This window comes from Myxocyprinus asiaticus, chromosome 14 (genome assembly GCF_019703515.2).
Source record: "Myxocyprinus asiaticus isolate MX2 ecotype Aquarium Trade chromosome 14, UBuf_Myxa_2, whole genome shotgun sequence".
Lineage (NCBI taxonomy): Eukaryota > Metazoa > Chordata > Actinopteri > Cypriniformes > Catostomidae > Myxocyprinus > Myxocyprinus asiaticus.
This window is the reverse complement of record NC_059357.1, coordinates 4611523-4638337: the sequence shown is the minus strand read 5'-3', so window position 1 is coordinate 4638337 and position 26815 is coordinate 4611523. Positions and strand designations below refer to the sequence as shown.

General features: G+C 37.9%; 1 protein-coding gene across 12 annotated transcripts in view; it reads left to right on the top strand.

Annotated features, from left to right (window-relative positions):
- The window catches only part of LOC127451986 (nuclear factor 1 X-type-like), a 212288-nt gene that overhangs the window by 135089 nt on the left and 50384 nt on the right, over positions 1-26815 (top strand). For all 12 annotated transcript variants that reach the window (XR_007899178.1, XR_007899177.1, XR_007899180.1 and 9 more), the window contains one exon: positions 25091-25153. Coding sequence is in view for 1 of the 12 variants with exons in the window: in XM_051717092.1 (XP_051573052.1) it covers positions 25091-25153 (63 nt within the window). In the remaining 11 variants the exon portion in view is untranslated. The remainder of the gene's footprint in view (positions 1-25090; positions 25154-26815) is intronic.

Here is a 26815-nt window from a genome sequence, read left to right as displayed (position 1 = left end):
CAGCAAAAATCATCTAACAGGAACCTTTACCAATAATTGAAATATAAATGAAATCATTCATGTAGGCCTGTTTAGGCAGATAAGTCTAATTTCATGAACAAATAATAATCAAGAGTAAAGAGCATTACCTTTCCAAGTGTATTCTCCAAATATTCCATAATATGCATAATACAGTATACCATAATTGAGGAAAAAAAGAACAACATTAACCTTATATTGCTCATATGAATGCACAAAATGATTATTAATGATGCAGCAAGCCAGACATTTCCTTAATTAACCCTGCTCTTCTGAGAAAGATTGGCCACTTACTTTATGGTTCATGGCCATTTTTGACCGGAAACTGTACAGGTGTAACTTTTTTCTTTTTTTAAGAAAATATAACATTTGTTCTTCCCTGAAGTAATAAAAATAAAATGATGCACTTCTTTTGGGATTTTATGCTATTTAGACCTTATTTATATGTACATTTCTTAATTTCATTTTTCATTAGCAAATTTATGTTATTATACTACAGTAAAAACATACACTTCTAGAAGTTGAAACATGAAGAAATTAGAATTTGTATTGTATTGGGGCAGATTGCTGCCATCTGGTGAAAAAAGAAAAAGAACATGACTTGAAAATCATGTTATGATAATAATAGCCATTAGATGGCTGCAGTGTTCTATGCAATAATTCTCAATTTTATCACACGTTATGCACTTGGACATATATTTAGACCTTATCAAACTATTATTTGTCAAAGGTTAGCTTTTTTATTGTTTTGAAGTGTCAGTTTTTGCAATAATGTCACACTGTGCTTACAGTCAAACCTGACCATGGTGTTACAAAGAGGTCAACAGAGTGATTTTATTTTTTATTTCACAATGGAGAACAAACACACACACACACACACACACACACACACAGAAATGAGGGGGTGAGACCATAACGATGCAGATTATTTTTATTCATTATATTTCATTATTCATTATAATACCGACTGTGTTACAGTCTTAAATATGCATGCACAAGCACATACACACACACACACACGCACGCATTTTTTTCTTTGTCTGTGTGTGTGTGTGTGTGTGTGTGTGTGTGTCTGTGTGCACATATTTAAGACAGCCTGTGTAACACAGTTGGTATTATAATAGCTTAGTCATTATAATCGATTATTTAATTCCAGTAAAATTGAATGTTCATTATCGCATTGATGCATTTTTACATCCCTACAGTTACTTGTAAAAAAAAAAAAAGTTAATTTAATTTGCATACTTGTGGCTACGCCACTGTTGCAAAGCAGTCGTAGTGTGCATGTGGCGAACATGTCCGTAAACTTTGAAAGGCTGAGCTCTCGACGGAACGGTATGCGGATAAATGCAGTACAACCTAGCGCTTAGACATTCTCTTCAAAGAGTTGTTTGATCTTACCAAAAAGCTGATGTTGTGGCCAGTTTTAATGATGCTATAGTTGAGCTGTCGTACACCACTGCTTATTTTTGTAATTATTCATGTCATTAGATTTAAGTCAAGTTTCATTAAAAAAGCATTTTATAAAACAAAGTTTTCTGACAGATCATTACCTTGCCTCCAAAAGATGGGAAATGCATTATGGGTATAGAGCTAGTGAGTGTGTTTTACACAATCCGTGTATGTCAGCCTTGGCATGTCACTCTTGTGCAGCCAGCAGCTCTTTTATTCATTAGAGGTGATTTGATGTGACTTTATTTGAGTGAGGTTGGCTGACTTCTGCCCATTTAGCCATAGCCAGTTTCTGTTCTCGTGGTTGATCGGCCCACCTGGCCAAAACCCACAGCCTGTAAATTTCACATAACGAACCGCTTCAGCTAGCACTGATTTGGCCAGAAACACGCGGGCAAAGAACTAAGGAGACAAACGAGAGAAAGCGATGTGACTGGTCGAGAAGTGGGTGGAATAGCTGGTAGGGATGTACAAAACTACCTATTGTCAAAAATGTCAGTGGGTTGACATCGATCAGATACTTTTTCCTTAGGGGGTGTTTATATAAGAAGTGGTCTGAAACCAGTTTCCTAGGATGAACCTATATACAAAAACACTGTCTGTTAGGTCACTGACTAGGTGGGCAGTGGTTTTCGGCACATGTAATTTGTTTCAAGCCACCCAAAAAAGGCTTGTACACTCAAGAACCATTTTTAATTTGTTTGGCGTCTAAAATACTCAAGCTTGGGAAGTTTTAAGATGTAAAGCTAGGGGGATTTGGACTGTAAGACAAGGATGAGGAGAGATACGGAGGAGGAAACATAAGTAACAGTGGCCGGTGACCCGGTCAGAGAAATCTCAGTGCAGTCGGCACACAGCTTAGAAGAGAGTGATAAGAAGAGAGATAGAGATAGATGGAGATAGATTACTTGAAACAACTTATTGCTCACGCAAGCTTGCGATGTATTTGGGTTTAATTCAAGAGGAAGGCCACAAGCTTCAAGACTGCAACTTGTTTACAGACATTCAAGAAGCAATGTATGAACAACATTTGTGATTGGTTGGTTATTATCGATTAAAACCTATAAGTTAGGTTTAGCTAATAAAATGCATCAGTGACTGCCCACTTTTTAAGCAAGCTTGATTCCAGACATATTTTCCCATTCATTTTCTCCAAATGGGTTTTCAAAAGTTCAAAATGTTAAAATGCTTTTTATTATTCCAGCTTAATATACAGAGACAGCAATAAGTATGCCATTTGTAGGCTGGTTTCAATGAAAAGTGTAAATGATGTGGCTCACTGGTGCTCATATTGCTCTGTTTTTTGAGTATCCCATCCAGGGGTGCATTTCCCAAAAGAATTGTTAGCCAACTATGGTCGCAAGTTCCATCGTTACCAACATAGTTCAGCGATTTGATGTTTCCCAGACTGTAGTTCGCAAACAGCACCACAACGTTGTGTGGTTGGAACTACAACCCTTTATCTGTGGTTAGAAACATTTTGGTTTGCTGTGTGGACATCATTGACTTCGCTGAGACTTCTATATCTTTATTCCATATATCTTTCATTCTGTCAAGACTTTGACCAAGTTTACATGCACTTAGTAAAACTGCTTATTCCAGGGTTTTGCAGAAAGCGGCATTCTGAAAAGTTGCGTAAACGCGAATGCAGCCATTTAAGGCATTAAAAGGCTGTTAAGAGTACTTAATCACACACGGTTTCTGTCGGAGAAAACGGCTTATGTTTCCATGTTAACGCATAAGTGGTGTTTTTATAGGTTTTTGAAGAGTGTGCATGTGCATATGTGCTCAAGTGCGTCAGGGGAATCCCAAAATCTGATGTAAAGGGGAACCCAATATTGCAGCGCAATGTATCGGTCGCATTTAAAGAGTGCACACAGCTTACTCCACAGCCTGCATTACTTCATTAACGACAGCTCTAGATTGTTGAACCAATGTGGTTTGAACGATGGATGTATGACAGTTACTACAGTTTTGTGAAAAAGCCCTGTCTAGCTAGTTCATTTCTCCAACGATGCATCGTACTATGGTGGTTAAGCAGTAAGTTACATAGTTGGGCAGGAAACGCACCCCAGCCCGACACAGCAATATTTGTTCACCAATGGTGTGAGTTTGGGACGGGACTAGCTGTTTGATGACCAATAGAAGACGAAAAAAACCTGTTTGAAAACAATCATTAGTGGTGCTTGCATTAGCAATAGTAATATTACTACTGCTCTGACCTTTTTTGGGGAATTTTCCAAAATTTTCCAAAATTTCAGATTTTATGTTGCATTTATGTGCTTTTTGGAACTGCAAAATTCAAGCACGTTATCAAGTTAGCAAGAGTTAAACACATTAGCTTTAAAAGAATTCTCTAAAACTTCAGTGCAAGTCAGTTTATTGTCCAGTGCAACAGAACTTTGTTTTGCGATCATTTTCCCCCAATCTTTCCACCATTTTCACTTTCATTTTTACCATTCTTCTCCTGCTTATGGATGTGTTCTCAGGCTAGTTTGATGTTTTATGGTTGGGTTTTATATTAATAGCTCTCTGTTAGGCTGTATATATGAGAGACGTGGTTGGGGAGAGAGAAAAAAGCAATGAAAAAGTGAGGGAACTTGAGGAGAGCAGAGAAGGAGTAGAGTTAGATCCAGAAGTGAATCATGAACTAAGTGCATTTCCAACCTATGCAATATGAATTTTCCACTCCATTTTCCCTCTCTACCACTGTGTCCCTTTCTCCCGTTGTAAGGCAGTAGTTTTTAGTTTGTTTACCTTCCTCATACTCTCCGTTCTCTCTGCGATTAGGACATGTAAACTTTGCTTTTCGTCATGGCATTTGTAAAGCTAAGCTCCTCTGTTTTTGATTAAGCTTTATATATATATATATATAAAAGAAAAAGCATCGCTCACTCTACAGTTTGATTTCTCATTTTCTATTTCTCTCTCTCATTATTCAGAAGGCCAAACCCGGTGAAGAACGTGTTTTATTGACTTTGGGAGATACTGTGGATTTACTTGTCTGTTCGCCGAATGTTGTGTAGCTCCTGAGTTTTTACGGACTGTCAGTGTTATTTAATTTAATTGATCAACATCTCTGCTCACACATACACGTCTCTCCACATTCTCATTTGTGTTTCTTTCTGTCACATCCCTCCACCTCCTCTGCTTTTCCTGTTTCAGTCTCTCCCACTTGTCCTCCCTTCTCTCTCTATGTCTCTTTCTATCTGTCTCTCTCTCTCTCTCTCTCTATTTCCAAAGCTGTTTTTCATAAAGCGTTGGCTGGAATGGCAGATCCCAGAGGCGTAGTGTGAAACACTAGATTCAGATGGAGCGGGAGCCAAACAGATGCAGCATATAGTCCAGGGGTCGGGAACCTTTTTTCACTAAAGAGCCAATTTTTTAATTTTTGGTTGATGCATTTTTTCGAAATGTTCATTATGTCCATGGACTTCTCAAAAACACAAAAACAAACAAATATGCTAAATGTAATAGGTAACATGTTGCAATATGGAATTGAGTACACGTGTTTGTGCGGGTCTCCATAAAATTACTTCATTTTACAATTGTTCATGAAAAAGTTCACTTCCCTTTTGAGCTGGGCGATATGAAAAAATATTTTAACAATAATCACCTTAAACAATATTGCAATATACGATTATATCGTCAACCCGCCTGCCGAGGGTCAGTGAATATTTTTTCTTTATTGATTTTGCTTTAATTAATTAATTTATTGAAACATGAAAAATATAAACAAAAGACATTTCTAAATACAAATTGCACAACGAAACAAAAAAAGTCTCCAACGTCCCCATTTGCCATCACGCAAGTATCAGTCAGCGACAACAGGTGAAAAATTACTAACAGCCTACAAATTAAGAACTAAAGACAATTGTAAATGTAAAGATGATAACAATAATAATCATAGTAAAAAAGCAGAATAAATTCCCATGTGTTCCCAGAAAAATGCTGCCAAATGTGTGTTCTTATCGAATGTGTTTGTATTGCACTTTGGTAAAACAGTTAATGCTGCCTAAAGAAAAGAACAAAATTTTAAGTTCAAGGTGTCTTGTATTATTTTATGATTTAATCACATTCGTCTTTGTGTAATACAAATGTATTCTATATATACATACAGTACTGTGCAAACGTTTTAGGCACTTGTGAAAAATGTTGTATAGTGAGGATGTCTTCAAAAATAATGCCATAAGTAGTTTTCATTTATCACTTAATGTCATACAAAGTCCAGTAAACATAAAAAAGCTAAATCAATATTTGGTGTGACCACCTTTGCCTTCAAAACAGCCCCAATTCTCCTAGATACACCTGGACTCAGTTTTTCTTGGTTGTTGGCAGATAGGATGTTCCAAGCTTCTTGGAGAATTCACCACAGATCTTCTAACTATTTAGTCTGTCTCAATTACTTCGGTCTCTCTGTAATCTCAGACTGACTCGATATTCAGTGGGGGGCTCTGTGGGGGCAATGCCATCTGTTGCAGGGCTCCCTGTTCTTCTATTCTAATCTTTTCTATTTGCAAAAGTAATGTTTGTGAGTCTAACATTTATATTTCCTATTGACACACTAAAGCTGAAGATATAAAAAACCATATTAAGACAAATGCTTTTATGAAACATCTTATGTGCCTAAGACTTTTGCACAGTACTGTGTGTATATATATATATATATATATATATGTTACTAAACCTGCAGAGTTGGTTCACAATGCGTAAGAGCGAACTGCTCCGTGGAAATAAAGTGAACTAAACTCACAGCACCTCCTGAGATAATCAGAGATCATTTGCAGTATTCTCATAGATTATATTATTCTTGCAAACAGTTTTCAGATGATTGAAACAGAGAAAAAGTGTAAAGAGTGATAACTCTTTACATGCGCTTGTTCCATGAGACAGGGTCCCGCTGCACGCCTCTGAACAAACAGCGAATCAGACACGAGCATTGATGGCTTTTCTTTTGTCTGTTCTTAAAAATATAATAAAGTGTGTTTCTTCAAGCGTGTCTTTGTGACTAACAGCATTCCTTTTCATGTGTCACTCCAAGATGTCTTACAGGTCATCCGCCTGTTATGGGTAGATGAGCAAAATTACTCCTGCATGAAATACATTTGGACGAGGAGCTTGCGAACTGGATTGAGCCTCGTCGCATTTTGCGGGTGGCGGGTGCTACCCTAGGCGCACATAAAAATAACGAACATTTGTAAAATCGCTCATAGAAAATGCTCTTAACAGCTAAGATCAATAGTTATTGGGAATCGAGGCCCAGAACTCTATGCATGTGCATGTCTTGTAGAAGTGCTTTCATTGCAGTCGTGAACAGTGGAGCTCACTACGCACACATATCAAATCAGACGCACATCGGCGGCTTTTCTTTCGTCTGATCTTCAAAATATAATCACACATGTTTCATCAAGCGGGTGTCTTTGTGTCTAATTTCTTGTCATATATCATTCCGAGAAGTCTTACAGGTCAGCTTCCACAGTGACTGGTACATCAGCAAAATACTCTGCATGAAAAATATTTTTAGTTAATTTCAAACCTTGTTCACCAGGAGCAGGCTGTATGACAAATCCGGGAGAAAGGTAATCAAAACAGCTTTGCAATCGCACCCACACTTTCCACGATCATGTGTTGGTGTATGGTGAGACACCCGGCGAGCCACTTGATTTTTAACAAAGAGCCACTTGTGGCTCACGAGGCATAGGTTCTCGACCCCTGGTCTAGTCTCAACTTATACCTCAGACTTTCTCTCTCTCTCTCTCTGGCCCGTCAACAGACTCCAAAAGTTCCTCAAACTCTCTTGAAACTCTTCTCGCCCCAGTCCCTGAAAAAGTGACATTTTTTTCCATGTTAATCTAGCTGATAAAAATTACTCTGGGTGTTTTGCTTATTGTACCTGTGTTCCCTTTTCAGTCAGATACAACTGATTATTGTTGTAGACTGGTCTCATAGAAAAACGTTACTATACCTACATTTTTGCAAAAGTATTTTTACATGGCTCGTTGTATGTATCGCTTCTTTTTCCTGGGAAAATAAACACTAAAAGCGCTACAACAGCAATTACTTTTTCCCCTTTCAAACAAATCATGAGAAAAACGTCAGATTATCAGTTTATAAACACTTAGTTTTTACCCTGTTCCTCACACAATGCTATCTTATGACATCTGAATACTTTTACTATAGTGCATACATTTTAACATTTTCATTACATAACCAAGGACATTTACAAACATGTTCGAGACTCATTAAATTGCACAGTAGCTCAACTGATAGAGCGTTGCACTTGTGATGCAAAGGACGAGGGTACTTCAGCAATTGCGTTTTTCATCTCACATTTGCTTTTTATGATACTATCAGTTAGGTTTAGGTTTAAGGTTTAGGGAAGGGAGGTCGGTTTTGTTGATTTAAATCTCGATAGAGCATTAACCTTAAAAACCTCATCTGTTTGGGATCACATTGAACTCCCTTTTAGCACCACACAGTGGACACTTTAACTTGGAACTGCCGCGATAAGCATAATGAACCACAAAATGTCATTTTGCTAAATTGTTCCCACGTTATTTTCATTCAAGGATCAGGCTTGATTCTTAAAGGGACTTTCTAAAGGGGATTCTTCAGTTCCTTCTATCATCTCCTTTTTCCTCTCACCAAGTGTACTGCCAGCTTTTCTCAGACAGACAGTGAGATTTAGCCCTTTGTTTATGAACAGGACGAGTTTGACGCATGACCTCCTGACTCAGGATCTGATTTAATATTCTCTTATCGTAAAGGTGCCGTCCTGATAAACGAGCTGAGAGCATTAATGTCTTATCTGCTCCACAGACAGATGAGATTTAGGCTTAACTCGCTCTGCTGCAGACCAGATTATATTACATTAGTTCAGTTTTATAAGTGGATTGATAGATGATTTGGATCTACAGTTATTAGCTTGAGCGTGAGAATCAAATCGGCTAGAATCAATGGTGAGCCGTTAAAAGCTTAAAGTCATAGTTCACCCACAAAATGAAAAATTGAATAGCTGGCTTGGTTCTGGAAGTATTTTCCCATTCATTTGTCATATAGGGATGTCATAAAAAAAGCCACTAACCAAACCAGCCACCTCCGAGGTGAATCACAACATTACAAACTTTGATTTGAAGCAAAAATGTATTTGAAAATCTAACAAAAGGATACAAGACTGTGTACTTAATGTCTTTAGTGAGGGAATGCACTACTATCTATTGAAGTTTCACTATTGAAACTATTGATATAAAGTTGTTGATTAAAAAATAAAAAACATAATAATTTATGTTTATTGCTAAATATTCAGATATAAGTAGTTTGAGAGTGTAGGGAGAACTCCCATGCGTCATGGAAATGGGCGGTCACTGCAGAGGCCTTTTTGTGCACTTTGTTGGCCGCAATTCTCTGATTGGTGGATATTTCTCTGCTGGATCATGTAGTTCTTCACCAGAAATTCTGCAATTAAACACTATATTTCAAAAATGAAGTTGAAAACCATGGACTGATGGCTTCAACAGAAGTATAAATCATCGATTAACAACCTCCGAGCACACGGTAGGTCTGTCTTTAAAGGTTTATACGTTTTATTAAAAATCAGTTTGCATATGGTAAAAATGAATGGGATTTTTACCTCTGGAATCTCACTGTTGCGCTTTTAAAGAGCCACGTGTTTATAGGGGAGGGGTTGAAAAGTAGGAGGGATTTGCGCTGTCAGCTAAAAATGAAAGTAATTTCATAGGTGGAGCAAGTTAATGCATTTTGACAAAAAAGAACAAACCTTTTATATAGAGAAATGGAGAGATGGTAAAAATATCCCATTCTCACATTCCTAAATGTGACATGAAGAGATCCATCTTCTCTTCAGTCATTTGCTTTTCTCACAGTACCATGTATCAGCTAATCTTACTGTAGTCAGATAGGGGGAAATACAGCAGACAGAAGGAAGTGTGTGAGAACACTTGGCTGACACACAAAGCTTTTAAAGAAAACAGAAAGTCTAGACTTTGTTTACCCTATCAGATCATGAGATAACAGCTGCTTTCTGATGCACAAATTGATATGTACGAATTGGTGCATTTTCTTCACGTTGCTTCCCAAAACTTTAGCAACCACCTAGCACACTTTAAGCAACTATATAGCAACACCATGGCAACCACACATCACACCCATGGCACCAAGTTTACAATGGGCAAGCACCACTCTAAAAATCTAGTTTTTGTTGTTCTATTTTAGTAAGTTGTTTTTTTATATAGCTTTTTTTATTATTATTATTGCTTTTGTTAAATGAATTTATTTCAGTTCACAAACATTTTAAAGTCCCATTGAATTGCCGTGACGAGCACAGTTCGATTTGGTGTTTGGACGTATTTCCTACTTAAACAGGAAGTGGGGGCAGGACATGTCAAACAACTCGTCCTATTTTTAAAAACAGCCAATAGGCTTTAGTTTACAGTCACACACACACCCCTTTCCACCATGCTGCTCATGTCAGAGCCACTTGCTGGGGAAACTTGAGAAACGATCTCAATACCGGCCAGCTTTTCCAAAGACTTCTTCCAAAGAGAACCGAACGATGAACTAACTGACAACATTACTCCATAACCAGCCCACAGCACATCGCTGTCTTTGTTTACGATGAGGCTGGACCCATTGTGCAAGTCAAATGCAGAGGAACGTGAAACAAGCAATTCAAAGATAATATATATGTTTTAAATCACAATACACTTAAGCAAAAAGAATAAAGAACACTTACTCAAGCTGCACATCCCAATAAACCTCCGGCTCCACAAAAAATATAAATAAACTCCAGGAACTTTCCTCGAATACAGCTCCTGTGTTGGAGCGTCCCATTCACAAGTGATCATCCTTATGCCCTATTCTCTTCAAAGACATTGAGAGCTTCAGATGGCTGAAAGGTGATAACGGTCCGTCAGAACTCACTTTTTAAGCGATTCTTATTGGAAATTTTGTTTGGAACGACCCTACAGCATGGATTGTGCACCTTTCGAAGTGCCTTACGAAGGCATGATCAACACCAGTTAGAACACACTGAAAGGTTGTAGGGGGAGGGTGCTTTCTTGTTCTAGAAAGAATTTAATTGGACAAGGTTTCTGAACCTCTGTGTGACATCAGGGATGCTCCTGAGTCTTTTTACCTGGAAAAGATAGACTGCAGATTTTAAATGCTTGATCTTCTGAAATTGAACTTTGGCAACGTTTAGAAGTATGCTAGCATATAGATGCATATAGAACTTAAAGCAGCAAAACTTTAATTTGGATTTCAATCAATAGGTTTTGTCTCAGTTTAAGTGTATAGAAAAAGTCTTGATACAAACACGCATACTGTACATCTAGTTCAGTCCTTCATACACTCTCTCGGCTCTCAAATCCTCATGAGCTAAAATAAGCACATGCGCTACTTTAATGGCCGTTCCTTTATGTGTTTGTATGTATCTTTACAGCTCTCATAAAACACCTCCACTCAGTTTGGAGTGGTTATCTGTGTTTTTACCAGCCCAAACAAATCCTATCTGTTTCTCCACTCCATTGTGTAGTGAAAGTCATACTCGAGGGATTTCTGCTGGTGTAGTATATTAGCTCTAGATTTCATGCTCTTGATTGTGTAGTACTGTTGTGTAATGGAACGAAGATGTTGAAATGGACTGTTCCTGAGTTGAGTTTTGGTTACATAATTATTCTTTCCTTGGATATTTTGATATTGTACAGCTGAATAGAAAGGTTATATAAATGTTACTTTTTAGTTTGTGCAATGTGTAATAGTATCCTGAAGAGGCAAGATCCCATATGAAAACCAGATTGGCATACTGAAACAGAGAGGGAGTAGAGTAGTCTCGCAAAGGCAGACTATCGGTATCAAGTATGGTCCACATTGCAGCATATAGAGCACAACAGAAACCTTCCACTTGTCTGTGGCCTTGGTTCTGGCATATTTCTTTCCATTCATTTTTTTTTCCATTGGGATTTAATAAAATCCTTCATAAAAGCCATGACCCAAACCAGCCACCTCAGAGGTGAACTACAACTAAGGCTGGGCGATATGGACAAAAATATTATAACGATATAGAAATCGATATTTATCACGATATACATTTCATACCATTAATGGGGGAGGAAATGCCTTCCACATGTTTGTTAGACCTCAAGAATGAATTAAACATAACATGTAAGCTACCTTTCAAAAGTATGAAGTATATTCAGTATAGAATTGAATCCTACATAAGGTGTGTGTGACCTCTTTACGATGAAATTTCCCCAATTTCATTATCTTCAGCTGACGTTTGAATCCACTGAAAGACTTTCTTGTGATGCTCCACACTCCAGCTCAGTAGGTGGCGGTAACGCACCATAAACTGGATTGCTCAACGCCAATAAACGAAACACTTTCTTGCCTGTGACAGCACTGTGGATCATGAAACATCAATTAACTAGTTGCTGCTGTGTTCAGTCGATAAATGTATTGTTCGGTATACAATGATATCATATTAGCCGGATAGCTAGCTTGCGCATACCAGGCCTCATTACTGGTTACCATGACAGCAGGGCTATGTAGTCGCTAGCCTGCTAATACTTCCTAACAAGCTGATTTCATGACTGTGATTCAGTTAGCTAGTTGTGTGTATAACTTTGCTAAACTGTTTGCGTTTTTTTAGTGGTATGTACCTGATCCGATCGTCTAAATGTAGAACGTGTAGAACAAAATTGAAAATTACTCGAAAGATAAATATTGATATTGTTTTATCACCCAGCCCTAACTACACATTACAAACTTAGATTTAAAGCAAAAAAAAGTACTTGAAAATCAGACAAAACGACAAAGGTACAAAACTGTGCACTTAACATCTTTAATGAACTACAATCCCATGAAGCATTGCAAATTACAGAATTTAATTAAAAATGGTGGAAATATATAAACTATTGATTTAAAGTTGTTTATTCTAAGTATAGAATATACAGTAAGTAGACTGACTCCACTGCGTCATTCACAGTGCATCATGAGAGTGGACGGTCCCTCTGATTGGTGGATCGTTTCCCTCTGGATCATGGGTAGTGTAGTTTTTCAGCAGGAATTCCACTATTAAACACTATTTTTAAACAATGAAGTTGAAATTATGTGGACAGATTCCTTCAACAGAAGCATATACCATCAATTAACAACCTCAGAGCTCACGGTAGGTCTGTCTTTAAAGGTTTATAAGTTATCGTTAATAAAAAAAAAACGAAACTGTTGCGCTTTATTCTTGCCAAGAACTGCCCAATTAGATAGAAAGAGACTTTGACGCTCATTTTGACACTTACAACCACAGTTCATGTATGTGTATTGGTTATGGTTTGTGAAACAAGTCAACAAATTTTGATTAATATTATTTATTAAAAGTGAGCTTGTGTGTTTGCAGTGTAATTTACTACATGTTCATCTAGTGTCCAAGTCTTTGCCCGTTAACACTCGTGTGTGTGTGTGTGTGTGTGTGTGTGTGTTATATTGTGGCAGTCTTGCTCTGTTGTGTCCACTCTATCATGGTGTCTCTCTCTCTTTCAGCATGTCTTTCTTTCTTCCTTTTACTTTCCCTCTGCTCCACTTTCTTGGCAAGATCTGATGTTCCCACAGCTCAGCTGTCTCTCTCTCTCTCTCTCTCTCTGTCTGTCAGTCTCTCTCTCTCTCTCTCTCTCTCTCTCTCTCTCTCTCTCGATTTCAATCTCTCTTTTTGGCAATATTAGGCTCACATGATCTCTCGCACTCTCGACACACACACACACACTCATTCACATACTCATATCATCCTCACATCTTTTACACTCTGATATACAATCTGACATGCTAACATACTCCACATACTTTCAGCAGTAAACAATCGTCCTAGAACCCCGTTATTTCAAATGATCTCAAATGATAAATCATCCAACCAGTAAAAAAGACATACTTTAATAAATTAAATGGATTGTTCAATCAAAAATGATAATTCTGTCATTTACTCACCCTCTTATTTGTCTAAACCCATATGACTTTCATTCTTCTGTGGAACACAAATGTAAGATGTTCATGCTGCTCTTTTTAATACAGTGAAAGCGAATTGGGACAGCAGTGTAGAGCTCGAAAAATAAAAGTAGACCATAAAGTAGTCATTGCACTATATTTCAAGTCTTCTGAAGCCATATAATTGCTTTGTGTGTGGAACAGACCAAAATTTTAATTGCTTCCCCAAAATCTTCCCCTCGATGAAGCTCTTAAATCTAATTTACGTATTTGCACATTTGAATATGGCACTTAACCCTGTAAAGCCTGACATATGAAAGAATTGTCAGAACATCCTAATTTTTATTTTTATTTTACATTAAACTGTTTTAGTACCATTAGACAAACTATAAAAAGAAATTGTGAAAAAATGTGCTTTTTTTTTTTTTTTTTTTTTTTTTTTTAATGTATTATTTTGATACCATAGGCTTTAAAGGCCCAGCATTTCATTTTTGTGTAGGACATTTGTTGTTAAGTTTTTCTTAGCCCATACATGCTACAGTGGTAAATCTTGGGGTATTATCAGAGGACTCATTGGGCTTTTCAGAGATACCAAATGATTGAGAGATTGGCCATAACAACTTCCTCTCCTTGGTCTATAAATATGGATTGAAATGTGTCATAGGTCAATTCAGCACATCAAATACAATATGAATAAAATATTCTTTTTTTAAATAAGTTTTTTTTATCACATGTATTTTTATTAATAAAAAAATTAATTGTAAAACTTTTTTCGCTGGATCTCAGGAACTTTTGGTAAAATGACATCATAATAGCTTGTAATGTAAAATAATAAGATCTTTATAATGACAGCAGGCTGCATCTATGAAAATACACAGAAATATTAGTTCACACTTTAAATATATCTTATAAAATATACATGTCAGAATTTTCAAAGCTCTGTGATATATATATATATATATATATTTTTTTTTTTTTTTTTTGTGATGGGCATGAATGTAATGTAATGGTGATTTAGAGACATACAGCACCTCAAAAACCTGTTGTATCATATTTGATACATGGATATTAAAGGGGGGATTGCAATAAAATAATATTCAAAATTTTAACCAAGCACAAGTTGGTTATATTCAGCAAATACTCATTTTAAAATATCGGTAACAATATAATCATTACTGTCGCTTTTACTTTATTAAAATAAGCTGTCATTTATCCCAACATAAGAGTCACTTTTCACGCAAGTCCGCCGGCATTTTAAATAGATCGATATAAACATTGAAACCACTTTTCACAAATAACCACTAGGTGGTGCCATAAACATGTGAAACTTACATACCATAGGTTGTTTGGCTCATCAGACACTGAAACAAGAGCCGTCAAACATTGTGTATCATATTTGATACACACGGCGTTATAGGGTTAAAGGCACGTTATAACAGTCCAATAGAATGTTAAAACTTTTATGATGCTATTTTTTGTCATTTTCATTGCTTGACAGCCCATCTTCCACTTTCATCAAATGAAAAAGACCAGCTTGGACATTGTGCTAAACTTCTCAATTTAAATTCCATGGAAGAAAGAAAATAAAGTTTGCAACAATATGAGGTTGAGTATTTTTGTTTTGTTTTGGGTGAGCTATTCCTTTAAAGATTCATTATTTAGCTTTTACATATGATATGAATGCAGAAACCTGCTTTAGACTGCACTCTGAAGTTCAGTAATAAACTTCATCACTTCAAGAGTTTTTAGAAGGAAAGAAAGACCATAAAAACCTACACCTGTCTGCTAACATTTGTCAGCCCAACTCGTGAGTCAGTTCAGTGTCAGCACATACGGTTTCCTTAAGGCCAACATTTACCTTCCTGAGGTCAGAACCCCTCTGTTCCTGTGTCCTGCTCCCCCTGGTGGCTACTGATTGTTACTACAACCCTCCACACTCAGACCTCAACCCAACAAGCTGTGTGTTCTTATGCACTGAAGTTTTGCTTTGATAAAAATCACCACTGATTCTATTTTCATTCCCAGACATTGCATTTATACATGCTAAATTTATTGAAGCCATAAGTTGCAGTGTTTGTTTTGTGTCAGTATAAATACAGAGTTTTAAACGTCGAACTGGGGCCAGAGAAACAATGTTGGGGAAGCGACTGTACTTTGAACTGTAGCTTGCCAAATCATAAGTGATCATAATTCAATTCAAGCTGAGCTAAAATAAAGAAACCCTTTAGGAAAAAGTAGTTCGCTAAATCACAATCTACTAATGCAAAGTAGTTAAGTATGTTCAGAAATCAGTGTTTATCTGCCTCAAAACTGAAGATCTCAGTTAGGGTGAAATTATTGAATGTGAACACGTACATTTAGATTAAATATAACTAATAAAACAAAATAAAAATATCTTAATTTATATAACTGGAAACATTGTGACGAACAGTTTGACGAAGTATTTTGTACATTAAATGTGTGAAATGCTACGCAGGGACTAAAAAGGAATTTAAATCGATTCACTAAAATGAATCAGACTTTCCAATGCAAGAATGCTACATAAGATAGACATGACAGTTTTGAAGAAAGCGTTTGGTTATTAAAACAGCGAAGTAGCGTTTTCGCCGCGCTACACTGCTACTCTATTGGAAGAGTTTTAATGAAGTTCCACACGAAAGTTTGGGAGGAGCCTGTTCATCTAGACCTTTTCAATCATATCCCAAGGATATAAGCAGCTGCTTCCCTTGCACCTGTGGCGATTCTTCCAGCATCCAACCACTTTTCATCTGAAAAGTCCACACATTGTGCTAAAACGTGCTAAAACTGTGGAGGGTGTGGTGAGGGACCGTCTGAAAACGTCAGCCAGCTCCCCCTTAAAATGCAGTAGAGTCAAGGCTTCGGTATACTTTTTTCACATTTCTATTTTATTTTTTTTGCATTCCTTCTCGTGCACAGTCAAGCACTCAGCGTTTCAAAGTATACTCTTTTGACTGTGAGCCCATATGGATATGTTTGATGTATGCAAACTACGACTGCTTCATGATACCTTTTTAGTACGGTTAATGCTAGGTGCATGCGCAGATAATGCATAAGGTTGCGGACTGTTAGTTGACAGCCTTGTTTATGTAGACGCGAACAGTCTGCGTGAACTGTGCAGATAACAACATTTTCATCACACGCATCTGCGCAGAAAAGTATTTTTTGATCTTTAGTAGCGTTGCGACTTTGTTACTCTGCAACACTGCAGCGCAAACACCCTCAGACAAATGCGTGTGTGATTGCAAGGCTTTAGGCTCAGTTCTGCATGGATAGTAACTGGATTAGATTACGATAAGGTGTGTGTCTTTGATGTGTATACATAGTAAATGTATAGATTAGATGCTGGCTGTTATCCTGTGAGAGCAGCAGACTGTGCCTATCTGTGCCAGCTGCTCTCTTACAACTCTCTAATCAGACGAGAAGAGTACACGACATGAAAGCGATGGGCGGCATGCCAACTTTCGCCTGTCTGTGTATCTTTCAGTCTCTCTCTCCTTTTCCGGAGCTTCTCCTGTCCTGTTTTTTATGCACAGCACTTAACGTATGTCCGTGTTTACGTTTTGTTAAAGGGGTACAGTAGTTTCTGTCATCATTTACTCAACCCAAAGTTGCTTCATACTTAAATTACATAATTTTTCTCATTGAATACAAAATGAGATATAATAGCCTCAGTCACCATTTACTTTCACATAACTGACACATAAATGACAAAATTGTCATTTTTGGATGAACTGTCTCTTTAAAGCTGCTGTTGTAAACGTCTCTATTCTCTCTCTTTGGTCTTGTTCTCGCTGTCTTTCTCTGTGCCGGGTGTGTAGTTGGCACAGACGGGCACACAGATGGGCAGCAGACCATGCCGGGCAGATCCCTACACACCTGCTCCTCTCTGGCATGACCCAGACCAGATACGCACACACACACACACACACACACACGTGCTGGTAAACAGAAACATAGAAAATCTGCATATTTACATACACAACACACAACCGCTTTAAAGGGATTGTTCATCCAAAAATTACAATTCTGTTGTATACGTTATTGTTTACTCATCCTTAAGTTGTTCCAAACCTGTATCACTTCTTTCCTTGTCATCTTAAAGTTGTTATTCATTGAAAATCTTCCCAAATTTAATTTGTTCAGTCTTGCTAGATTTGACATCAGTGAATTCAAGCTTCACTGATGCACAACCTATTTTATGAAATGTTTATGGTGCTTTTTTGATATTTTAGAGCCCCCAACCCCATTAACTTTTATTGAATGCAAAAAGAATGGAGAGAAATGTAAAACTTAAGCATATTCAAACTTGGCGTGCTGTGATCTGTCATAAGGCGTTGGCATTTGGCATTGATGTCAAATCTGGATTGTCACGCACAAATAGTAAATATGCTAAAGCATAAATGAGATATGGGACAAGAGCAGTGTGAACATTCTTCGTTTTGTGTTCTCTTGAATAAAGAAAGTCTTATGGATATGGAACAACATGAGGGTTAGTACATTTTCATTTTTGTTAGAAATAATCCCTTTATCCATCCTTTAACTTGGACATCAGTATGTGTTGACCGAATTTGAAAACACTGCCCCCAGAGGCTAAAGCGGTAAGTGTTTCAGAGCATATAAACAAGTGTGACATCCATTTCTATCCAGGAGAGGTTGCCAGAAGCCTGTTGTAAAAATAATTGTTTTCAGCTGAACAGGGTGTAAAACAGTGAAGAGACATTTTTATTTTATTGAATCTACCCCCCAACCAAAACCCAAATCTAACCCTAACCATTAGTAGAGACTAAATGCAATGTTAGGGATATAAATGCAACCTCCTTATCATGCCCGTGATTGTTTATACAAACGTGATTATTTCCTCGTTTGAATGGGGATTGAACTGCGGTCTCCCATGCAACTGATGTAACGTGCTAACAGTCTTGTCACGAGGGAAAGTAATTGTTGTTGAGCCGTTCCAAATATGTCCAATGGGAGATAGGGCATGTCACTGAGTCAGCATACTGTTGCTGATCCTAGGGTACCGGAACTTTCGGAAACAGCATGCCGACTTCCCGTGTGATCATGTTGGCCTGATAATAGGTGCATGTAAAAGGGCTACAAATAGCATTTTAGCTTAGCATAAAGCTAAATGTTCACATGACAATTTACACAAGGATTACTCTTTTCAGCTACTTTAACATGCCTCAAAAACCCACAGAGTACACAATGACATCTCTTTTGGTTTTTATATGGATTCTCTCTATTAAAGCTAATTTCTGCGCCACCAAATGGAATTACAAAAATAAACATTGTTTTCAAAACTGCTTTCTGAATATGCCCCACTTTTGCCAGATAGTCTCGCTCCAAACTAACGCCATTGGTCGACTCAATGTTTTTGTCTCTCTTGAGATGTGTTGCTCAACAAACAAAGCAATTTTCATAGAGCCACAGAGACACAGTGTTTACAGTTTTCAAGAAAATGTACCTATGAATGGCTTACTTATGGCTGCCTCTGCATATTAAGCTGGGATAGGAGAAAGCATTTTAACACTGAAAAAGTTACTTCAGCTTTAACCTCCCAAAGAGAAAGTTCCTCAATGACGTCATATCCACCTTTTCACTCATAACAGTGTTAGAGCGCCCTCTGTCTGCTCGTATGGATGTAACACATCATAAGAAAGTGTTTCACCGCTGTTCAAATGAACCTCAGATCGAATCATTTAGACAGATAAATGTTTTTCAACTGATCAGACTAAATATTCAATTAAACAAATTACAATAAAATGCAAATGAATCTTTCCAGTAATCAAAATACTTTTTGAACGTATCTGTACATTTAAACAGAGGAATTTTCAAACACAGGCTCTCATATACACATTTGCCAAAGGAAACACAAATCCATGCCCAGTTTCCCTGGGTACTGTATATATTTTGTTTTACTTTTTTATTTTATTTATTCTGTATACTAATATGAATTAGTTTTACTTAAAATATGCTTTACTTAGCTCTGCGATCTGATCGTTCACCTTATGAAATAATGCACGTTTTTAACACATTTGGGCCTGCTCGAGTAATGTCAGTACTAATTAATGTGCATTTTTTTATGAATTTGGACCTGCTCAAGTGTCAATTGCCCATCCATTGAAGCTACCCCCCTTTGCACGTCCCTGCCCTTGAGAGTTTCTCAATCCATCCGGGGTTGTCTGATGGCAGTACCGCCATCACACTGTGACATCATTTTGTCGTCGTTGCATACCAGCTCACTTCCAGCACTGTGCATACTCACATTCATATAGTACATGCATGCAAACACACCTGCCACTTTTGCATGTACGCATTTTAAATCTGCACCTTCTTACTCCCCTTAAGCACCTACATACATATTAATCTGGAAAGATGCATGCGTAAGTCACAGCCGCGGGGGTCACAAGCAGGTATCGACCCCCTTAAAACTAAAAGCCCACCGACTGCACACAAGGACTGAGGGGGCGCAGGATGCAGCATGCTTTCATAAGATAGGAAATGAATAAATAAGTGGTGGTGGAGGGGGCAAATACCCAAATAAAGTCCAATAAAAGAGCTGAGAGAACATCTGTGTGGGATCGCCAGGGGGATTAGGAGCGTTTGGAACATTTTAAGCGCATTATGGATTAAAAAAAAGGTCAGAATGTTTAGCAACATAACGATAAACCTCTTAAGCAAAACCCAATTGGAAAGGCTCTGCTGCCTCTTCATTCTGTGCGTGTGTGTGTTTAAGGTGTGGAGGCGTGTGGGTTTTCGTCTTTTTTCAGGGCAATGGATTGTGGTATACATTTTCCATGTATTTGTCATCCTAAGCCGTGACGTTTGAATCCAGGGGATCTAAAATGCCTGTCCAACTAAAACACACATGGAAAAGTCATGTTTTCTCTTTTGGGAGAAGCTAAATTCTGTCAACATGAAGTCCTAATTTATGATATTTACTTTGTTTATGCACATCCCTATTCTTGTTTTGAAGGATTCATCAGTGCATGTTATACCTATGAGTTTTTGTTTTTTTAGATTATTCTTAAGAGACCTGTCAAGAAAACGTCCTGATCATTTTTCTTTTTCTTTTTTTTTTACGGTATGCTGTTGTACAGGGATTTTTTTTTACCTTGCAGTACCAAGGGAGTGCTACTATGATGTATAAATACTTAAAAATGTAAATACTGTATACGTCTCCATTTGGAAAAACTATTTATAAATGTTTTAAAAAGTGTATATGATTTTTATTTTATTTATTTTTTCATTCTAAAACTGCAAAAAGTTTTCTTTTAAGGGCGAAACATACTCTACACAAGTACGTCAACGCAGCCACTTCCAGCTACGCAAGCTTGATTTTGTGTGTTGTTGCACTCCAGTATGTGTCAGTCCGCAATTTATAATACGATGCAAGTACCTGTTGCTCAATGTTTCCACAAGTGCCGCTATAGCATTAGTGTAAACTTCTACGGTGAGTTTTCTCTTTCAAGTCAACCACTGTCATGGCGGAGCTACAGTTTAAAGAGAATATTGCTGAGCAGGTAAAGTCAATATAATTATAGCAACTTACTTGAATAATAACACGTCCAGTTTATTGGCGCAGACTGAAAGTGACTCTATCTCCCCCTTGAGTACTGAGGTTTGTTAGCGTTCCTATGTTTCTGGCCTTAGGTGTAGGGTTTGGTTTTGTCTGTAATCATTATAATTAGCTAGTTAATCAACTGTAGGGGTTTGCAGTTGCTAAGCATATTAGCAACTTAGTGCATATTAGAGGTCAACCAACAGTGGATTTTGCTGATATAATAACTAAGATTGTGGGAAAGGCAGATAACCAATTAATCGGTCGATATGTCGGGCAAAGAGAAAAAGTTAAAAAGGAATAAAATCCCTGATGCAGTTTGTTCAACCAAAATCCCAATAATAACCAGAAAAAAATGACATTTTGGTGCATAACGCTGGACTTTTAAGTATAAACAACCCGAAACACACCGAGCACTCTTATTTTAAAAAAAAAAGCTATCTGCAACTAACTATAGGCAACTATCGTCATACATTTTTGTCAGTAACCGATAGTTCCAAAAAAGCAACTATCGGCACCGATTAATCGGATAAACTGATATATCGGTCTACCTCTAGTGCATATAGCACGTGTTGTCATAGGTGTGTGTTTATCCACACTTTACAACGACTTCGAAGGCAGCTCACTCAGAGTGTGAATTATCCGTTTTTATAAAAAAACGCGATGGTATGTCCCCATTTAGATAGCAAAGTAAACATTTGTGTGTGTGTGTGTGTGTGTGTGTGTGTTTGTGTGTGTGTGTGTGTGTCACCCAGTATCTTTGGCATGGTGTTGTTCAAGGGTCCTTTGAATGTGTGTGCTGGGTAGATAAGGATTAGCATGAACATCGTTATATGCAGTACTGTATGTGTGTGTGGTTGCGTGCTGATAATAGCGTTGATTGCACTCCATAGACTGGAGGCTGTGCTGAACAGTCTCTCTTTTGTGCGCTTGAGTTTTGATGATCTGGCCCACTGATCATCTGCTCTTTGTCTCTGCCCAAATATGAAGCATCTCTCATTCACTCATGTCCAGTTCTGCATACTGAGCTTCACTTATGTGCCATGTAATTGGATTTGGAGGTCATCCGAGACTTCTTATTTAGCTGTGCTCATACCTCCACACCACTAGAAGGCGCTCTTTTATCAGAACGGATTGTAATTGTTCTAAATAAATGAATCTGGTGTGGATGTTACCATTGTTAGCTTGGTACAAGTTTCTCAGGCGAACCAAGCAAATAAAGATTCAGATTAGAATGCTATTTTCATTTCACAGTGGAGTTTGCTGTCTGTGATTTAGCAAATAGTTTGTTATGTTTGAACACAGTCTTTCATAGATGGGAAACTTCCAAAGTTGTATGCATTAAATATCTGTGACTTGTTTTACATTTAAAAATGTAATTGAAATATCTGTGGTAGAATATACATATGGTAGTAAACAGGATAGCATACCAGCAGCCCTCACACCGCACACTATGATACATGTGCAATCTGTAAACAAAAAAGTGGTGGCAGTCTGTTTTTAACTCCCTGGATTAGCATTTAGCACAAGTAGCAGAAAATACCCTTCATTGGCGAGGCTTTTAGTGTATAGTATGTTGGAGAGGTTTTCTCTCTCTGACAGGAGTGTGTCTGTGTGTGGGTGCTTTGTAAGCTAGCAGGAATGCTCTGGTACCGCCAATGCTAAGATGGCTGCCAAGCGCTAAGATGGCTGCCAGAATTTCATAGAAAACAGCAGCAAGTGGACGAAGGGATACAAGAGAGAGAAAAGAGGAAAAAATGGGACTCCTTGTGTCTTTTTTTCTGTTGAAAATTGTGTAGTGTCCCTTTTTAAATTGTTTTTACCCTCTTTTTGTCAGCGCTAGTAATTCTTGGGGCTTGCTATGGCTACTTATTAGGGTAAGGGATTTGAACAAACCCCTAATCATAATAAACTATTTTAACTTAACTCGTCCAGCATTGTTTGTGCTGCTACGGACAAGAATGAGGCCTCAAATTGTTTGACACTTTGAGGAGAGGTGTGCTATTACTTTTCTAAGTGATCAAACTCACAATCTGTTACCTTTCAAATTTGCTGCGTCCCCACATGCCTACTCGCTCCCTAAGATCTGGGGACCGTGGATTACTCTACATTCCCAGATCTAGATTAAAGTATAGAGGTGATCGAGCCTTTGCTCTGGAACAGTCTGCCAGCTGATATCAGAACTGCTCCCACTCTACTTGTTTTTAAGTCTAGGTTAAAAACCCACCTCTTTTCATTGGCTTTTAACTTACCTTGATACCTTGGCTTGTGTGTTTTTTACTTGTCCATTATTTGTTTGGTTTTATTGCCCTGTATACTTTACTGTACAGCACTTTGGTCAACTTCGGTTGTTTTTAAATGTGCTCAGCAAATAAACTTTGACTTGACTTGACTTGGAGGACAATAAAAATACCACATATTTCAACTGATGGAAGAACACGAGCAAAACCTAGGGACCCAGTTGCAAGAAAGCCCTCAAGTTAAGGAAACCCTTAGTTCTAATTGTAAGGCTATTGTCACTAAGGGGTGTTTTTGCAATCGGCTGCAGAATATCATGCTGACATGGGGGTGTTTTTTTTTTTTTTTTTTTTTATGCAATCACCCAAAACGCCCTAGCAAAGACCTAGCAACCCCTTAGAAAAGCCTAGCATCATGGAAGTGAGTTTTGCACAGACAAACACCATTCACGTTTTCCTTTGAAAATTTAACATTTAAAATTAGCAGCACTTTTGATGCCACTAATAGTTACAGACTTTCATTATTTGTGGCACAAGTAATGTTTTTTTGGCCAAACGTGTCAAATATCTTGTGTAAGTTGAAAAACACAACAAAGGAGCCAGAAAGAGAGGCCAAATTCATTTTGTGACATCCTTTTGAAAATCTATAGTTAGGCAGACCTAGTGCATATAGAAACAAGGGGGGTAGTTAGTCTCGGCCAATTCAAACACCGGCGAGAGGTCTGGTCTCTCTCCAAGATCACTATACTTGGGAAGACAAAAAGCCTATGGAGACATTGTCCAAACAACTTTATGGCAGCACAGCAGCCTTTGTCTACATCTTACGCACTATACGCCAGAGTTGGGTTTCATCAGGACGCTTTTGGGTGTATATTTAGCAGATTTAAAGATTTCAGAGCAGTGCAACTTCATGTCTAAAATGGACAACAACTTGTACGACTTGTTTTTATTTGAGTATAATATTGAAAACAAAACAAAAAAGATGTGATTCAAGAACCAAGGGCATTTATTATTTGCCATTGGCTTGACCTTTGCACTCCAGTTCTTATGTGTTTTTGAACACACCTGAGTCTACAATTCTGGGATAAAGATCTTGTTTCAAAGTTGAACAGATGTTCTGTGGTTTATCATCTTAGTATTGACAATGTTACAAACAAATAAGAAGATTTTATTGTTACACGTCTAGTGCATGTGCAGTTTGTTTCTGCGACTTTCACAGATTGATGCTTAAAACCGTGCCATGGATTTTTACAAGGGAAATAGCAACTAGATTTTTACATTTCTATGGGATTTTTATGCTTTTTTAAAACTCGATAGAGCATTACCTTAAAAACCTCATCTGTTTGGGAGAAAAAAGAACACATAGCGTTTTGCGCCACTCAGTGGAAATTTCACCTCAGGACTGCCGCATTATGTGTAAGGAGTCAAATAATATCAGTTTGCAAAAATGACGCCAACATCAGGCTCAATCTATCTTATGAAGTGTAGTATGATACTTACAATGTATCAAATACAACAAATACCAAGTAATACCAGGACAGAGTATTAGATTTCACGTCCAAGCAATGCGCAAATCTCCTGAATATAATGTAAATGGTCCAGAACCAAAGCACATTTCACACGAGTCATCTCCAGCTGTTCCGTCTAAACGCTACATTGAATATGTGCTGGAAGAGAATACTCAGAATGTTCTACATCTGTTAATTGATTCAGGCAGCATTTGACTCGACCTAGACAGTGTCTTCCATCCCATGTTTAATCTTCTCTCTCTTTCTTTCCCTTTCTCCCTGTCTTTCTGTCCTTTCTGTAGAATCTGGACAATCAGACAACTCAAACCAACAAGGAGAAGCAGATATCAAACCTCCGCCCAATGGTAGGTCGAGCACCACTAAAATCAGAACCTATCAAACATGCATACACTCTTGAATTCAACATGAAATTAACCCTGTTTACCTTCATAATACACATTAAGGTTTCTTTTCCAGAGGGATGTAGTCCTCCACAATCGAATGCAAACTCTTGTATGAAACGGCTGCTTTTCACAATCAATTCCTGCTGGATAATATCAAGTCCCACCCAATTAAGGCTGTCAAATAAAAATTTGAAATTCAAATATTCGTCTAATTTAAGATAGAAATGCACATTTGAATGCCAAAACTGTGCATTCAAATTTTGCATGTGCGGCAAGCACTGAGGATGACTTCGGATTAATCACGTTCTTGCGCTAAATAAAAGGCTAGATGCAGCTCAACAAATACAATTTAGCAGAACACAGGTGTCACACAATTTTTAAAGACTGAAGCTCTTTTTAACTTGACACGGCATCTAAAAAACACAACGCTCCTGCATTCTATGCAACGGCACACGGTATTTGGGAAGTACTGTGGCACCATCATAACCAGCTTGTTTCATTGCATTACTTTTTACTTAACATTTGAGAATATGATCTGACTAAATCTATTTTTATTATGATGATTATTATTTAATGCACTTTAGTTGAATGGAAAATGGAATGCACAGCAACATCAATTTAAAAATCTGGTGACTTCAAAAATCTAATTTAATTAGAATTTTGGTAATATGTAAGTGAAAGATTTTAATTTAGTTTCTCAGCCCTGTTGACAGCCCTACAAGTTTATTATAGTAAAGCATTGCTAAGCTGGCTGTGACGGCGAGTGGCAGAATGCTCATAAATCACTCTGATGTGACTGGCTGATGGGAACCACATGGCTGCGGCACGGAGCGACACTGAGCTCATGCAAATGGGATGCTCATGGGACGTCGTCTTTCTTTCAGTTGTTTGCTTGGCTGGCGCCTAGCTCGAGTCTGTGTTTGTAGCCTGCTAGCTTTTTTTTAGCATCGTTTATCTGTCTGTTTTCAGCTTTTAATCTTTAATATCTGCCATTTTTCAGCAAGCATCGGGTTTCCCCCCACATTATTCTCTCATCGCGATTCAACTGCGTGCATTTTCTGCGTGCATCCGCTTTCTATTTTTATCGCGATTAAACTGTGTGCATTTTACAGCGCACACCCATTTTCTCCTCTGTGTTACACGGATTAGTGCATCGATCTCAAAGCACTGCTTATCAAGAACAAACATAACAACAAACAATTGCGTGAGGGATTCACATCGATCTCAAACCCTTGCTGCTCAGGAACAACCAACAACAACAAACAATTGCGGTAAGTCATGGCATCCGCTCATGTTATTGCTTCCTGCACTGCATGTCACATGTTTACTATAGCTTCTTCCATCAGCAGTGAGGGATTCACATGTGATAAATGCAAGGAATTAGGCAGGCTGACGGAGAAGGTTAATGAGTTAGAGACACGCATCCGAACGCTAGTGGAGGTCAGTGAGAAAGAGAAGCCGGTAGATACTGTTTTGGATGCGAGTAGTACAGCAAGCAACACACACACTTTGGTTCCGGCTGTTGAGCCCCCACAGCAGGGCATTTGGGTGATGTCTCGGCGGCATACTCGCTCAGCAAAGTGACACCACTCTCCAGTTCCTGTTAGGGTTTCCAATCGATTC